Here is a 13,308-nt window from a genome sequence, read left to right as displayed (position 1 = left end):
ATGCCACAGCTGAGCTTGTCCTGGCTGGGCTTGGGGCCAGGGTCGGTCTCGGTCTCTCCGTGGCTGCTCCTGCTGCTAATCTGCGCCTCCTGGCTCCTGGCCCGCGTTCTGACTCGGATCTATGTCTTCTACAACATCTGCTGTCGCCTCCGGTGCTTCTCACAGCCTCCGAGACGGAACTGGTTCTTGGGTCACTTGGGTGTGGTGAGTGAGGCCTGCCTGGGATGTCCTGGGTGCCTGGAGGCCCCGAGGGGGGCGGGCCTGGAAACAAGCTCCAATCCAGGACAGTAAGAGGAGCAGGGAAACACCAGGGCCACCTGTGGCAATCTGTCTGTCTCCTCTCTGTTGGCGCCCCAGCCCTGTGACCTTGCTCTTCTGTCCTTGTCCCCATCCCACGTTCCTGGCGTGGGGGTGGACAGCATCTTGTGTTGTGACACACACTGAGTGAAACTCACTCTTTGGATGACCGTATCCTCTGTTGGAGTGCTGGTTCGTGTCCTGGCTGCTGCATTTCCGATCCTACTCTTTGCAAAAACCCTGATCCAGTGGCTCCCTGCTCCGAAACTCTGGGGAAGCGGAGTACCAAGTACTTGGTCTCCTGGTGCCCATGTGAGAGACCTAGATGAAACTCCTAGCTGCTGGCTTTGGTCTGGTGCAAACAAACTCAACTATGACAGCTGTTTCACTGGGGGTTGAACAGTGAATAGAAGATCTCTCTCCTCTCTGTGTCTTCCTGCCCATCCGTCTATCACTCTGCCTTTCAAAGCAGAAGGATGAATCATGAAGAAGACGCACACGACAGAGATCCCTGGCCATCCTAGCCTCTCCCCTCTTGGATCCGAGGCCCTGGACTCTTCCCAGGGCCTCCCTCCCTGACCCTTGCCATTTCTGTTGGCCTCGGATATTGGTATACAGCTCTCTAGGCTGTCACTTCCCTACAGCTGGGAGGGCAGATTGCATGGTCTCCACCCCACTCTGCCCCCTCTGGCTTCTGTCCTCTGTTCTCTGGGTCTTGGTTTTCAAGATGTACTGACAGAAGCCCAATGGGGGGCATCCTGGTTCCCTCACCACCCTCCTCTTCCAGAGGCCCAACCTAAGCCCTGGACAGCTGCTGTGAGGATGCTGCCTCCCACGCCATCGGTTCCAGTGTGCTTTGTTCCTCCCTCCGGGAAGGTCCTTGTTTGCTCCTACTGTCTAATGCCCCTCTGTATCCCAGTCCTCCCTTCCAGGGAGAAATGAGGGAAAAGATGGAGACAGATACGCAGGGAGTCAAAGAAACAGACGGTATAGGTAGACACGCGCACGCTTGAATCCGTGTTATCTGTGCAGCCTTGTGAGTGCATCTGTCTCAGCCCTAGTCTCCCATCTCCGTCTTTCATCCGTTGTTATGAGTTCTGTCAATCAGCCTCTGTCCCTGCTATGTGCCTTTTCCTTATCCAGGTCTACCTGCCTTAGCTACCTACCTACACACTCACTCATCCACCCATCCACCCATCCATCCATCCATCCGTCCGTCCATCCATCCATCCATCCACCCACCCATCCACCCACCCACCCATCCATCCACCCACCCATCCATCCATCCACCCATCCATCCATCCACCCACCCATCCATCCATCCATCCATCCACCCACCCATCCATCCATCCACCCATCCGTCCATCCATCCATCCATCCACCCACCCATCCATCCATCCACCCATCCGTCCGTCCATCCATCCATCCATCCACCCACCCACCCATCCATCCATCCACCCATCCGTCCACCCACCCATCCATCCACCCATCCATCCATCCACCCACCCATCCATCCATCCATCCATCCACCCACCCATCCATCCATCCGTCCATCCGTCCATCCATCCATCCATCCACCCACCCATCCATCCATCCATCCATCCACCCACCCATCCATCCATCCACCCATCCGTCCATCCATCCACCCATCCGTCCGTCCATCCATCCATCCATCCATCCATCCATCCATCCATCCACCCACCCACCCATCCATCCATCCATCCACCCATCCGTCCATCCATCCATCCACCCATCCGTCCATCCATCCATCCATCCACCCATCCGTCCATCCATCCATCCACCCACCCATCCATCCATCCATCCATCCACCCATCCATCCATCCATCCACCTATCCATCCATCTACCACCTACCTATGTAACCATCTAATCATCCATCAATCTCCTTTATCTACATAACCGTTAATCATCTGTCTACCTACTTATGATTTATCTAAGTCCTGTAAGTTTATCTATTATTGATCTTTCATCTTCCCATCCATTGAGCCGTCTATCCAAGTATCTGCTTATCTTTATCTAATTATCTATTCTACTATTTATATTTATCCATTTATCTACTTATCTGTAAGTTAATCATCTAGCTCTCTACCTCTCTAATGATCTCTCTCTATAATCTGCGGATCATCCTTCCACTTATCTTTCTGTCTAGTTTATCTCTCTTATTTATCAGTCATCTTTCCATCCATCCGTCTCCCTACTCATCTAAAGAATCATTTCATCATCTAACCAATTATCTATCTATTCGATTGTCTATCTAGCATCTATTGATCTATCAGGGGAAAGAAATAGATACGGAAAATGAGGGAACAAGACGACTTGGCAGAACCTGTAGACCAATCATCTGGGCAGAGGGATTGGCAGGGGGCGGGGCAGTTGGGCAGAGAGGTGTGGTGGGAGCATCCAAGGCCCCCTGCCAGGCCTGGCCTCAGTCTTGCCCCTCCATAGGCACAGAGCAACGAGGAGGGCATGCGACTGGTATCGGAGCTGGCATACCACTTCCGTGACATCCACCTGTGGTGGTTAGGGCCCCTGTACCCCGTGCTGCGGCTCGTGCACCCCAACTACGTGGCTCCCTTGCTGCAGGCTCCAGGTATCTCTCCTAGAAGCATCCTCTACTCCCTGCCCCACCCAGTTTCTTCCTTGCCCTTTGACCCCTCTCTGGACCAGCCAGGCTGAGCAGGCAGACAGGCAGCAACAGCAGACAGCCACCGTGGCTCTGGTGGGCAACTGGGTGGGTCTGGGCTCTCTGGCCGCTGATCTCTGCTCCGGGGTGAGCCGTGGAGATTTGGCCCCATGCGATTTGCGCAGGGGAAGGGCACCTGTTGGGTCTTCAAGGGGTGTCGGCTGGAGGCAGCTCTTCCAACCACTCGTGCCTTGAGCCCTCATCTCTTAGCTTGCTTCCCTCTGTGGCAGCTTCTCTCTCACGCTAATAGAGACAGAGCCTAGAAGGCCACTTCCCAAGCTGGGAAAATTCCCTGGGTTTCCTTGAAGTTGCCTGGGCTGGACCCTGGGACTTCCTGCTCACCCTGATCGCTGTGCCCTGCCTGCCAGGGTTGGGGAGAGTCTAAAAGAAGGGTATGATGCGCACTGGGCAGACGGACAGCGGAAGTGTACATCCACCAGCATCCTTGGCAGGTGGATGGCTCCTGGGAAAGCAAACAGAGGTTCAGGCAGGTGCTTCTCAGGGCTACACGGCATTCCAAGCCCTCTCCATGTGTGCTGTGCTCCCTTGGCCAGCCTGGCTGCCTCTCATGGCAGGAGAGGGGTGTGGCCCTCAGTTGGAAGGTGATCTGGGAGGGAGGGTATGTCCAGTGTAGGGAGAGAGTGGACTGAAGTGGCTGCGAGGCCTGGTCAGTTCTGGATGCTTCTTTGGTGACTAGAGTGGGAGAGGGCAGCTCCTACTGGTAGGTGGGAACCTGCAGACCTAGGAGGTGGCACACTCCAGTCTTATTAAGAGCAGAGCCTCTAGGGCCCAGCACAGTAGCCTAGTAGCTAAAGTCCTCACCTTGCATGTACTGGAATTTCATATGGGTGCCGATTCGTGTCCTGGAGGTCCTGCTTCCCATCCAGCTCCCTGCTTGTGGCCTGGGAAAGCAGTCAAAGACAGGCCCAAAGCCTTGGGACCCTGCACCCACGTGGGAGACCCAGAAGAGGCTCCTGGCTCCTGGCTTCGGATTGGCTCAGCTCCAGCCAGTGCGGTCACTTGGGGAGTGAACCATCGAATGGAAGATCTTCCTCTCTGTCTCTTCTCCTCTCTGTATATCTGACTTTCCAATAAAAATTAATTTTCAAAAAAAAAAGGGGGGGGCAGAACCTCTGACCCTATGCAAAGTGTGGGGATAAGGAGCAGGATGTTTGGGCTGCCCCTGGGTTGTTAAATTTGTGTGGGGTGGACGTTGTGGCAGAGTGCGTTAAGCCTCTGCTTACAGTGCCTGTGTCCCATATTAGAGTGCCTGTTTGAGTCCTGGCTGCTCTGCTTCTGATCCAGTTTCTGGTGATGTGGCTGGGAAGGCAACAGGTGATGTGCTTGGTTCCCTGAGACCCAGGTAAGGTAGCAGATTAAGATGGATGGAGTTCCTGGCTATTGTGGTTATTGGAGGAATGAACCAGTGGACGGGATGATCTGTCCGTCTCTCTTTCTGTTGCTCTGCCTGTCAGATAAATCAGATAAAAGCATTATCTGAGGGCCAGACGGAACAGAGAACAGAGAGACAAATACACCAGGCACAGAGAAATCTCCCATCGACTGAGTCACTCCGCACAGACCCCGACCATTCAGTGCCGGGCCAGGGTTGAATCCAGGACCCGAGGACTCCCACCCAAGGTGCCCCTCTGGGCAGCAGGGCCTGGTCACTGGAGCCATCATTACTGACTGTCAGGAGAGGGCTTGGAGCTGGCAGCCAGGTCTGGGATTCATACCCAGGCCCTGTGATTTTAAGGTGATTTAAAAAAACAAACAAGAATGAGGAATTTTATCTTTTGAAGAGATATACTTATTTATTTAAAAGACAGAGTCAGAGAGAGTGAGAGAATTGCCTTTACTGCAATGGCTGGGACTGCTTTAGGCTGAAGCCAGAAGCCAGGAGCTTCTTCTGGGTCTCTAAGAAGAGGCGGATATAGGGGCACACACGCTTGAACCATCCGTTGCTGCTTTCACAGATTTATCTAAAGAAACTAGATTGAAAGTGGAGCTGCTGGGACTCGAACCGGCACCCGTAGGGAATGCTGGCATTGCAGATGGCAGCTTAATTTGATATGCTACAGCACTGGCCCTAAGCTTTATTTAAAAAAAAAAAAAAAAAAAAGATGGCAGCTTAAGCTGTTGGGCCACAGCACCAACCTCCAAGTGCCACATTTAAACAGTGTGTGGAACTCATGCGTGCAGCAGGCTGACATTATGACAACTGGTCGTGTGTACGCATCAGAGCTGGTGTGTCATGTCTGAGAAGGTCATATAAAGTGGGGGGCCCATGTCAGGACAGATAGCTATCCCAGGTCTGGGTCCAGGTGTCCTGGGAGGGCTGCACTGCTCCCAGAGTTGCAGAACATATTGGGCTGTGTTGTGCCAGCTCGGGCTGTGCTCTTGCCCTCCTCTGCTGCCTGCTCCGGTCCCTGTACCCCGTCTCCTCTTTCCTCTGCCCTTGCCCCCTGCTTCCTGCCATGCACACACCTTTCTGTGGGAGCCCCCCTCTCCCTGACCCTGCGGAATCCCTCCCCTCCCCTCCCCTCCCCTCCCCTCCCCTCTCATGGCTGCTGATGGCCACTGCTCATGTCAGCTGCAGCCACATGTAAGAACATGGACTTCTACGACTTCCTGAAGCCATGGCTGGGTGAGTTGCTATAGCAGGAGGAACGGGTGGGGGACTCCACCTTGGGGAGTTACCCGGAGAAGGTGATGATGTTGTCTCCTGCCTGCCAGGGGACGGGCTTCTGCTGAGCTCCGGGGACAAGTGGAACCGCCACCGCCGCATGCTGACGCCCGCTTTCCACTTCAACATCCTGAAGCCCTACATGAAGATTTTCAGCAAGAGTGCAGACATTATGCATGTGAGATTCACACAGCTGGGATCTGGACCCCTGGCTCAGGGCAGGGGCGGGGGCGAGGATAAGGGTGGTGTTATCTTTAGGACTATTGTAGCCTTGCCCCACCCCTCTGTGGGACAAGTACTTCCCACTTGAAGGGAGGGGTCAAGATGCTGCTGTTGGAGTGAATTGGCTACATACAGCAGGTGCACCGATGGCATCTCTCTGAGTGAAGCCCTCTACAGTGTCCCGCTGAGCCCGGTGCGGTCGCTGGACAGCGCCCCCTTTGAAACACTCGCTGGTCTTGGCTGACTGAGTGGATTCATCCCTTTTGTTCCCTAGCCTCCAGCAAGCTGGGCTGAGCTGGGAGAGGGACAGAGTAAAGGCTGATTTCTACAGGAGGTAACCTCGGGAGTTTCTAAGGCTTCACACCAGAACTTGCACAGCCGCATCCTCGCTATGCTCCGCTGGCTGAATCCAGCCCGAGTGCAGCTCAGATTCTAGGCACGGAAAAGCAGGCTGCACCTCCTCTCGGCAGGAGCTGCTCAGCTTTGCTTTAGGGCTGAGCGAGGGAGCCTAACATTGACAATGGTCCTGATGACTCAGTGATTGCTGACGCTGTGGCACAGGCTGCGCCATGTGGTGTGTGTGCGTGTGTGTGTGTGACCCTGTGGGTGCACGCTCTCTTTAGCCCACTGCACGTTGTCACACAGCGGGTCTGAGAGATGACGGAGCTTTCCCAAGTTCACCCTGCCAGGAGTGCTGGAGCAGGTGTCCTACCCAGCCTGGTGTAGGTCAGCTTGGACTTCAGGGGAGGATGTTGAGTTCCCCTAGTAACACTCAGGGGTACAGGAGACAGAGCTGGCACTTCGGCCCCAGGGCTCCTGGCTCCAAGCTTTGGGTAGGCATCTAGGTAGTAACAATTTCTGCTCCCGCTCGAGTCTGGCCTTCTGCGGAGGAGAGGGTGCTTCTGGGTCACTCCTGCCTGGTGGTTGGGATTGGGGGAAGTGCCCACCTCTCTTTTCTTCCGTGGCCAGGCCAAATGGCAGCGCCTGGCCTCTGAGGGCAGCGCCCGACTGGACATGTTTGAGCACATCAGCCTCATGACCCTGGACAGCCTACAGAAGTGCATCTTCAGCTACGACAGCAACTGTCAGGAGTGAGTACCTGTCCGGGCATTGGGAACTTGGGTCAAGGGCCCAAAGGAGAAGGTGGTGGGGAGAGGACAGACCAGCAACCAGGAGAGACTTCCTGGAGAGGTGGGTGAGGTGTGGGTATGAAAGGACAAGGGTGGGGAGTGAGGAAGGGGTGGTCTTTTCAGGTGTATGGAAATGTTGAGTTGAACGCGAGGATGTGGGGGAGAGAAGACATCATAGAAATGAGCTTGGAGGTGAGCAGTGTCTTGATCTTAAGGGCAGGAGAAGTTGGCCAGAAAGGAGTGAATTTGACCCTTGGGATTCCAGGAAGCCATGGAAAGGCTTTGAAATTGGATGTGAGTGCTAATCAGGGATTAACTTGGATTTCTCTCTCTCTCTCTCCACTAAAGAGAGAGAGAGAGAGAGAGAGAGAGAGAGAGAGAGAGAGAGATTTATTCTATTTATGTGAAAGGCAGAGTTATAGAGAGAGAGAAAGAGAATCTTCCATCCACTAGTTCACTCCGCAAACGTTTGCAACAAATGTGGCTGGAGCCAGGTCAAAGACGACTGCCGGGAGCTTCATCCAGGTTTCCCACATGGCTGCAGGGGCCCAAACCTTTGGACCCTCCTCCGCTGTTTTCCCAGATGCCTTAGTCAGGAAACTGGATCTGAAGTAGAGCAGCTGGGACTTGAACCGCTGTCTATTTGGGGTGCTGGTGTTGCAGGCAGTGGCTTCATGTGCTATGTCACAGCGCTGGTCCCCTTTGTCTCTTTCTCTCTAGAGGACCGGGGTCTTGAAGATACGGGATGTAAGGATAGGCGGAGCTGTGAGCTTCATGGAGAAACCTGGTTGGATTTGAGAGAAAGCAAGAAGGAGAGAGGAAGGGAAAGAGAGAGAGAGAGAGAGAGAGAGAGAGAGAGTCTGATGCCCAGATTCCGCTCTGGAAACCTGGGCAGGATACCCTTCCTGGAAGGAGTGATGCTCCTGGGACTCCGGCTGGTCCCAGAGATACCTCCAGGACTGGCTTCCTATCTCTGGCCTCCCTTCCCAGGAAACCCAGCGAGTATATAGCTGCCATCTTGGATCTCAGCGCTCTCACGGTAAAACGGAACCAGCAGATTCTGCTCTTCATGGACTTCCTGTACCACCTCACTCCCGATGGGCGACGCTTCCTCAAGGCCTGTGACCTGGTGCACCGCTTCACAGACGCCGTCATCCAAGAGCGACGCCGTGCTCTGGCCAGCCAGGGCTCAGACGCCTTCCTCAAGGCCAAGGCCAAGACCAAGACGTTGGACTTTATCGATGTGCTCCTGCTGAGCAAGGTGGGAGCCACATGTCAGAGGTCAGGTGGGAGACGTTGAGCTGTTGAGCTCAACTGGCAGTTGCATGACAAAGAGGCAGGGCTGGTTCTCAGAGCTGGGTGTAGGAAGATGCCTGGAAGTGGCCAACACGAGGCAGAAGGCCTTTGCCGGGGGCAAGCTGTGAAGAAGTGGGAGAGATCCCTCCTGGATGACAACTGTTAGGGTAGACTCAGGTGCCAAAAGACATGTGTTTGTCCTTAGGGGGAAGATGGGAAGGAGTTGTCTGACGAGGACATACGGGCAGAGGCGGATACCTTCATGTTTGGGGGTGAGGGAATGTAGTGGAGCAGGTATCTTTCCATCTTCCCGGTGGGTGGAGCCTGGATCCTTCAGTCCCTCCCATCCATCCCAGGGGTCCTGCAGGCCTGGGTGCTGTTTGCCGTCCCGTGCTAAAGCCATGTGGCCAAGTTAGCATGCTGATCTGCTCCTCAGGCCACGACACCACAGCCAGCGGTCTGTCTTGGGTGCTGTACAACCTTGCGAGGCACCCGGAATATCAGGAACGCTGCCGGCGAGAGGTACAGGAGCTCTTGAGAGACCAGGAACTGAAGGACATTGAATGGTGAGTGCAGGCTCTGAGGGGCCAGAAGGATTCCAGAAGTTCATACTTCTGTTCCCACTGACTCGCTGGTGACATCAGTCAAATCAACTCTCTTGTTGGAATCACGTTTCTCTTCTGTGACTGGGGAAATTCATGCCAGGATCGCACGTGTGCTCCGGTTCTAATCCCGGCAGCCCCGCTTCCCATCCAGCTCCCTGCCTGTGGCCTGGGAAAGCAGTCGAGGACGGCCCAAAGCCTTGGGACCCTGCACCTGCGTGGGAAACCTGGCTCCTGGCTTTAGATCGGCTCAGCTACGGTTGTTTTGGTCACTTGGAGAGTGAATCATCGGGTGGAAGATTTTTCTCTCTGTCTCGCCTCCTCTCTGTATATCTGGCTTTGTAATAAAAATAAATAAATCTTAAAAAGAGAGAGAGAGAGAGAATATGATATGAGTGCTACACCTGTTGGTTCATACTACCTAAATGGCCAAGCAGATCAGATGAGACTGAAACAGGGGGAAGTTGGAATTCAGTCTGGCTTTCCCTGTGGGTGGCAGGGTTCAGGCACTTGAGTCATCACCGCCCGCCTCCCAGGATGTGCCCGAGGAGGAATCTGGAATTGCAAGCGGGGTACTTGGTACAGGATGCCAGTGCCCCAAGTGGCAGCTTAACGGTACCAAACGCCTACCTTGTATCCAAAACCAACATATCTTGTTATTATTGCTATGCCTTTCTCATTGTTTCTAATATCCAGTACACAGGATTCCTTTTTCTTCCATTTTAATCTTTAGAAAGATTCCCAAACTTACTTGGGAAAGATTATTCGAAAGGCAGAGTGGAAGAGAGAGACAAAGACACTTTTCATGCATTGCTCCATTAACCCACATAGCCACAAGTGGCCAGTGCGTGCCTGACTGGGCAGAAGCCAAGAGCCTGGAACTCTGTCTGGGTCTCCCATCTTTGGCAGGAGCCCAAGAACTGTCTTCTGCTGCTTTTCCAGGTGCTTGAACGGGGAACTGGATTGGAAATGGAGCAGCCGGGTCTTGAACTGGTACTCCAATATGGGATGCTGGGGAGAGAGCTGGCGGCTTGACACAGTGCTCACCTCTCCATCTGTATTTTTTTTTTAAAGATTTATTTATTTTTATTGGAAAGTCAGATTACAGAGAGGAGAGACAGAGAGGAAGATCTTCCATCTGATGGTTCACTCCGCAAGTGGCCACAATGGCCAGAGCTGAGCCAATCTGAAGCCAGGAGCCAGGAGCTTCTTCCAGGTCTCCCAGACGGGTGTAGGGTCCCAAGGCTTTGGGCCGTCCTTGACTGCTTTCCCAGGCCACAAGCAGGGAGCTGGATGGGAAGTGAGGCTGCCGGGATTAGAACCGGTGCCCATAGGGAATTCCAGCACATGCGAAGCGAAGACGTTAGCTGCTAGGCCACTTCGCGGGGTCCTCCATTTTTATTTTCAAGTTGACAAACTGGCTCCTGTAATGATGTTATTAGTTGCTATACTCTTAAAAAAAAAATACCCAGCTAAATTTTCATGGAATTGCATGGAGTAGGTGGACTGCTTTAGAAATAATAGACATGTTTTATAAAGTCCTCCCAACGTAAAGTATGGATGGAGCGAATTGCTTCAGGAAACTCAAAATTTTCCCCCTTGCTTTAGCTCCTTACATTAATCTATGGAGTGTGTGGACGCTCAAGGATCACTTCCAAGTTGCTGTGTTTTGCTCAGAAGAGACTCTGAACAAAACCGGGCTTCTCCCATTCCCCTTCTAGGACTGTCCTTAAAATTTTCTTCTGCTTGTTAAATATTTTGATTCCTGTGATGTGTCGGTGGCAAGTAGCCGAGGGTTTTGTTAGGTAAGGGGAGGCTGGCCGGCTCTGTGTTGCTCCCTGGGTAATGGTCTGGGCGCTTCCTCAGGGACGACCTGGCCCAGCTGCCCTACATGACCATGTGTATCAAGGAGAGCCTGCGGCTGCACCCTCCGGTCACGGTCATCTCCCGCCGCTGCACCCAGGACTTGGCACTCCCGGATGGTCGCGTCATCCCCAAAGGTGCCCGCATTATCAGCGGAAGGGGCAGGGTGGGGTCCTGCTGGTGCACGGACTGCGTGCGCCCTAACTGCTTCCCCTCCCCGTCCTACAGGGATCGTTTGCGCCATCAGCATCTTTGGGATTCACCACAACCCCTCGGTGTGGCCGGACCCTGAGGTACGGACCCACTGCCCCCCACCAGAGCCGTGGGGGAAGGAAGGGGGGTCAGGGAGCAGGAGGGTGTCCTGGGAGACCCCACCCAGCGGCTCTGCCCTGCCTCTGTCCCCCTCCCCCAGGTCTACGACCCTTCCCGCTTTGATCCGGAAAAGGCCCCGCAGAGGTCACCTTTGGCATTCATTCCCTTCTCTGCGGGCCCCAGGTAGGCGCGGGGTGTTGGGAATAAGAAGCAGCCTAGCGATGATGCCCAACCTGGGGTCGTGAGTTTCAGGGGCTTAGCAGGGTCTTGGAGACAGTTAGGTGGTCCAGAACCCCTTTTTCAGTGAGCCTGGGGGCTGCGGGGACCCCAGGAGGGGACGTGGCGTGTAGAGGCGAGGCTGAGGAGCTGCAGGGACCAAGGTGGGACTGCTGGCTCCGATCCCAATGCAGAGGCCCCCTTCCTCATCTAAGTCTGAGTTGGGGAGCTGAGGTTTGAGCTAGGCAAGGGCAATAGAGCAACTCTCACAGGGTAGGTAGGGTCTGAACTGGAACTGGCTAGGCGAGGTGCAACCCATGATGGAGGGTGGGGACCTCAGGTGCACGGAGTCCCCTCTTCCTCCATCCCCAGGCTCGTAAAGCCGAGGTGGGGAGTCCCTGGCCTGGGTCCTCAGGGTGCAGTCCGCATCTCTCCCCGCCCGCAGGAACTGCATCGGGCAGGCGTTCGCCATGGCCGAGATGAAGGTGGTGCTGGCGCTCACGCTGCTGCGTTTCCGCGTCCTGCCAGACAGCGTGGAGCCCAGACGCAAGCCGGAGCTCATCCTGCGCGCAGAGGGCGGCCTGTGGCTGCGGGTGGAGCCGCTGAACGCGCAGTGACCCCCGTGGGATCACCCTGAGCCCACTGACCCACCTACCCTTTGTGCATTCCTGGAATAAACAGTGCGCCCACTGCCCGGGGAGGGAGCGCATAGGAACATAGGAGAGCCTGATAAGTCTTTGCACCCTGCTCTTGCCAGCTCTCCTTGTGTGGCTGCCCTGATGCTGCCCAGTGTAGGAACTGGTGGTGGTGTACGATGAATGCTTGGTTAAGGAGGCTGCCACCGGGTCCTCTCTCAGGAAGCCCGGCACCTGACGAAAATACAATCTTCCAAGATTGTGCTTTCTGGGTGCTGGAAACCAAGGATGAGAATTCTAACCAGGACGTGACTCATGGGTCTCAGAAACTCAGAGAGAATGTTCTAGAAATGATGAACAACAACCAGGTTCCGATTCAAACAGCTCAGCCAATCCCCGGACAGAAAAGTTCCAGAAAGTGTACACACACAGACTTAGACGCAGCCTGATCAAACGGCTGAAAACCAAAGACAAGAGAACAGACATAATGCGGTCTTGAAATAAAAGGACGTAGACAGGGTGTACTTTCTGGAAGCTTCTTGATAACCCACGTTGTCCCTAAGGGGCTCATGCTTGACCCTTAGCCCCCAACCCCTTCTTGCTGTGCATCTTGGAGTTGTAAATCACCGTGTCGGGAGTGAGTCTGGCCATGTTCGTCTAGGGGAGAAATCGTAAGACTAACTGCTAATTTCTCACAAGCCCAGCTGTGTCTCTGACAGAGGGCAAGTCCCTAGAACATGGTCATCAGAAGGGATTCAGGAGGAGAGGCCCCCACCGATGTCCAGGGGAGAACCAAGTCTATGCAGAGATAACTTGGGGTGCAGCACCTACTCCCCTTGTCCCTGTGGACATACCAGGGTTGTCTCCCCAACATGGGTGAATGAGAAGGTATGGCAAGAGCTTGAGAGAAAATCTTTGCACACTACATAACCGGGAGCGGGGGCTAATATCCAGGATTTACAAAGAGCTTCAGAAACTCAGCGGCAGCAAAACAAACAGCCCTGGGAAGAGACGGGCAAAGGAAATTGATATTTTCCAAAAGAACAAATTCAAACGATAACAGATAGACAAAAAAAAAAAAAAAAAATGCTCAGGCACCTTAAATGTCGCGGAAATACAAATGAAAACCACATTGAGGTTCCGCCTGACTCCAGTGAGATTAACCTACATTTAGAACTCTACTAACAACACCTGCTGGCGTGGATGTGGGGAGAAAGGTACCCTCCTTCGCGGCTGGTGGGAGTGTAGGCTAATGCAACCACTGTGGAAATCAGAACGGACAGTGCTAAGAGAACTCAAAGTGGATTTGCTGAATAACCCAGCTGCACCCCATTTTCTAATTTCAAA

General features: G+C 54.0%; 1 protein-coding gene across 1 annotated transcript; it reads left to right on the top strand.

Annotated features, from left to right (window-relative positions):
* On the top strand, positions 1-12,018 carry LOC101522833 (cytochrome P450 4F3-like). The gene is made up of 12 exons (XM_058657712.1): positions 1-204; positions 2,762-2,906; positions 5,593-5,646; positions 5,736-5,863; positions 6,877-6,998; positions 8,028-8,298; positions 8,539-8,605; positions 8,770-8,899; positions 10,802-10,935; positions 11,027-11,091; positions 11,211-11,293; positions 11,772-12,018. The coding sequence occupies exons 1-12, from the start codon at positions 1-3 to the stop codon at positions 11,941-11,943; spliced, it is 1,575 nt and encodes a 524-aa protein (XP_058513695.1). The 3' UTR covers positions 11,944-12,018.
* The last annotated feature ends 1,290 nt before the right edge of the window (positions 12,019-13,308 follow it).

The sequence above is a fragment of the Ochotona princeps genome, chromosome 33, assembly GCF_030435755.1.
Source record: "Ochotona princeps isolate mOchPri1 chromosome 33, mOchPri1.hap1, whole genome shotgun sequence".
Classification (NCBI taxonomy): domain Eukaryota; kingdom Metazoa; phylum Chordata; class Mammalia; order Lagomorpha; family Ochotonidae; genus Ochotona; species Ochotona princeps.
This window is presented reverse-complemented; position numbering and strand designations above follow the sequence as displayed.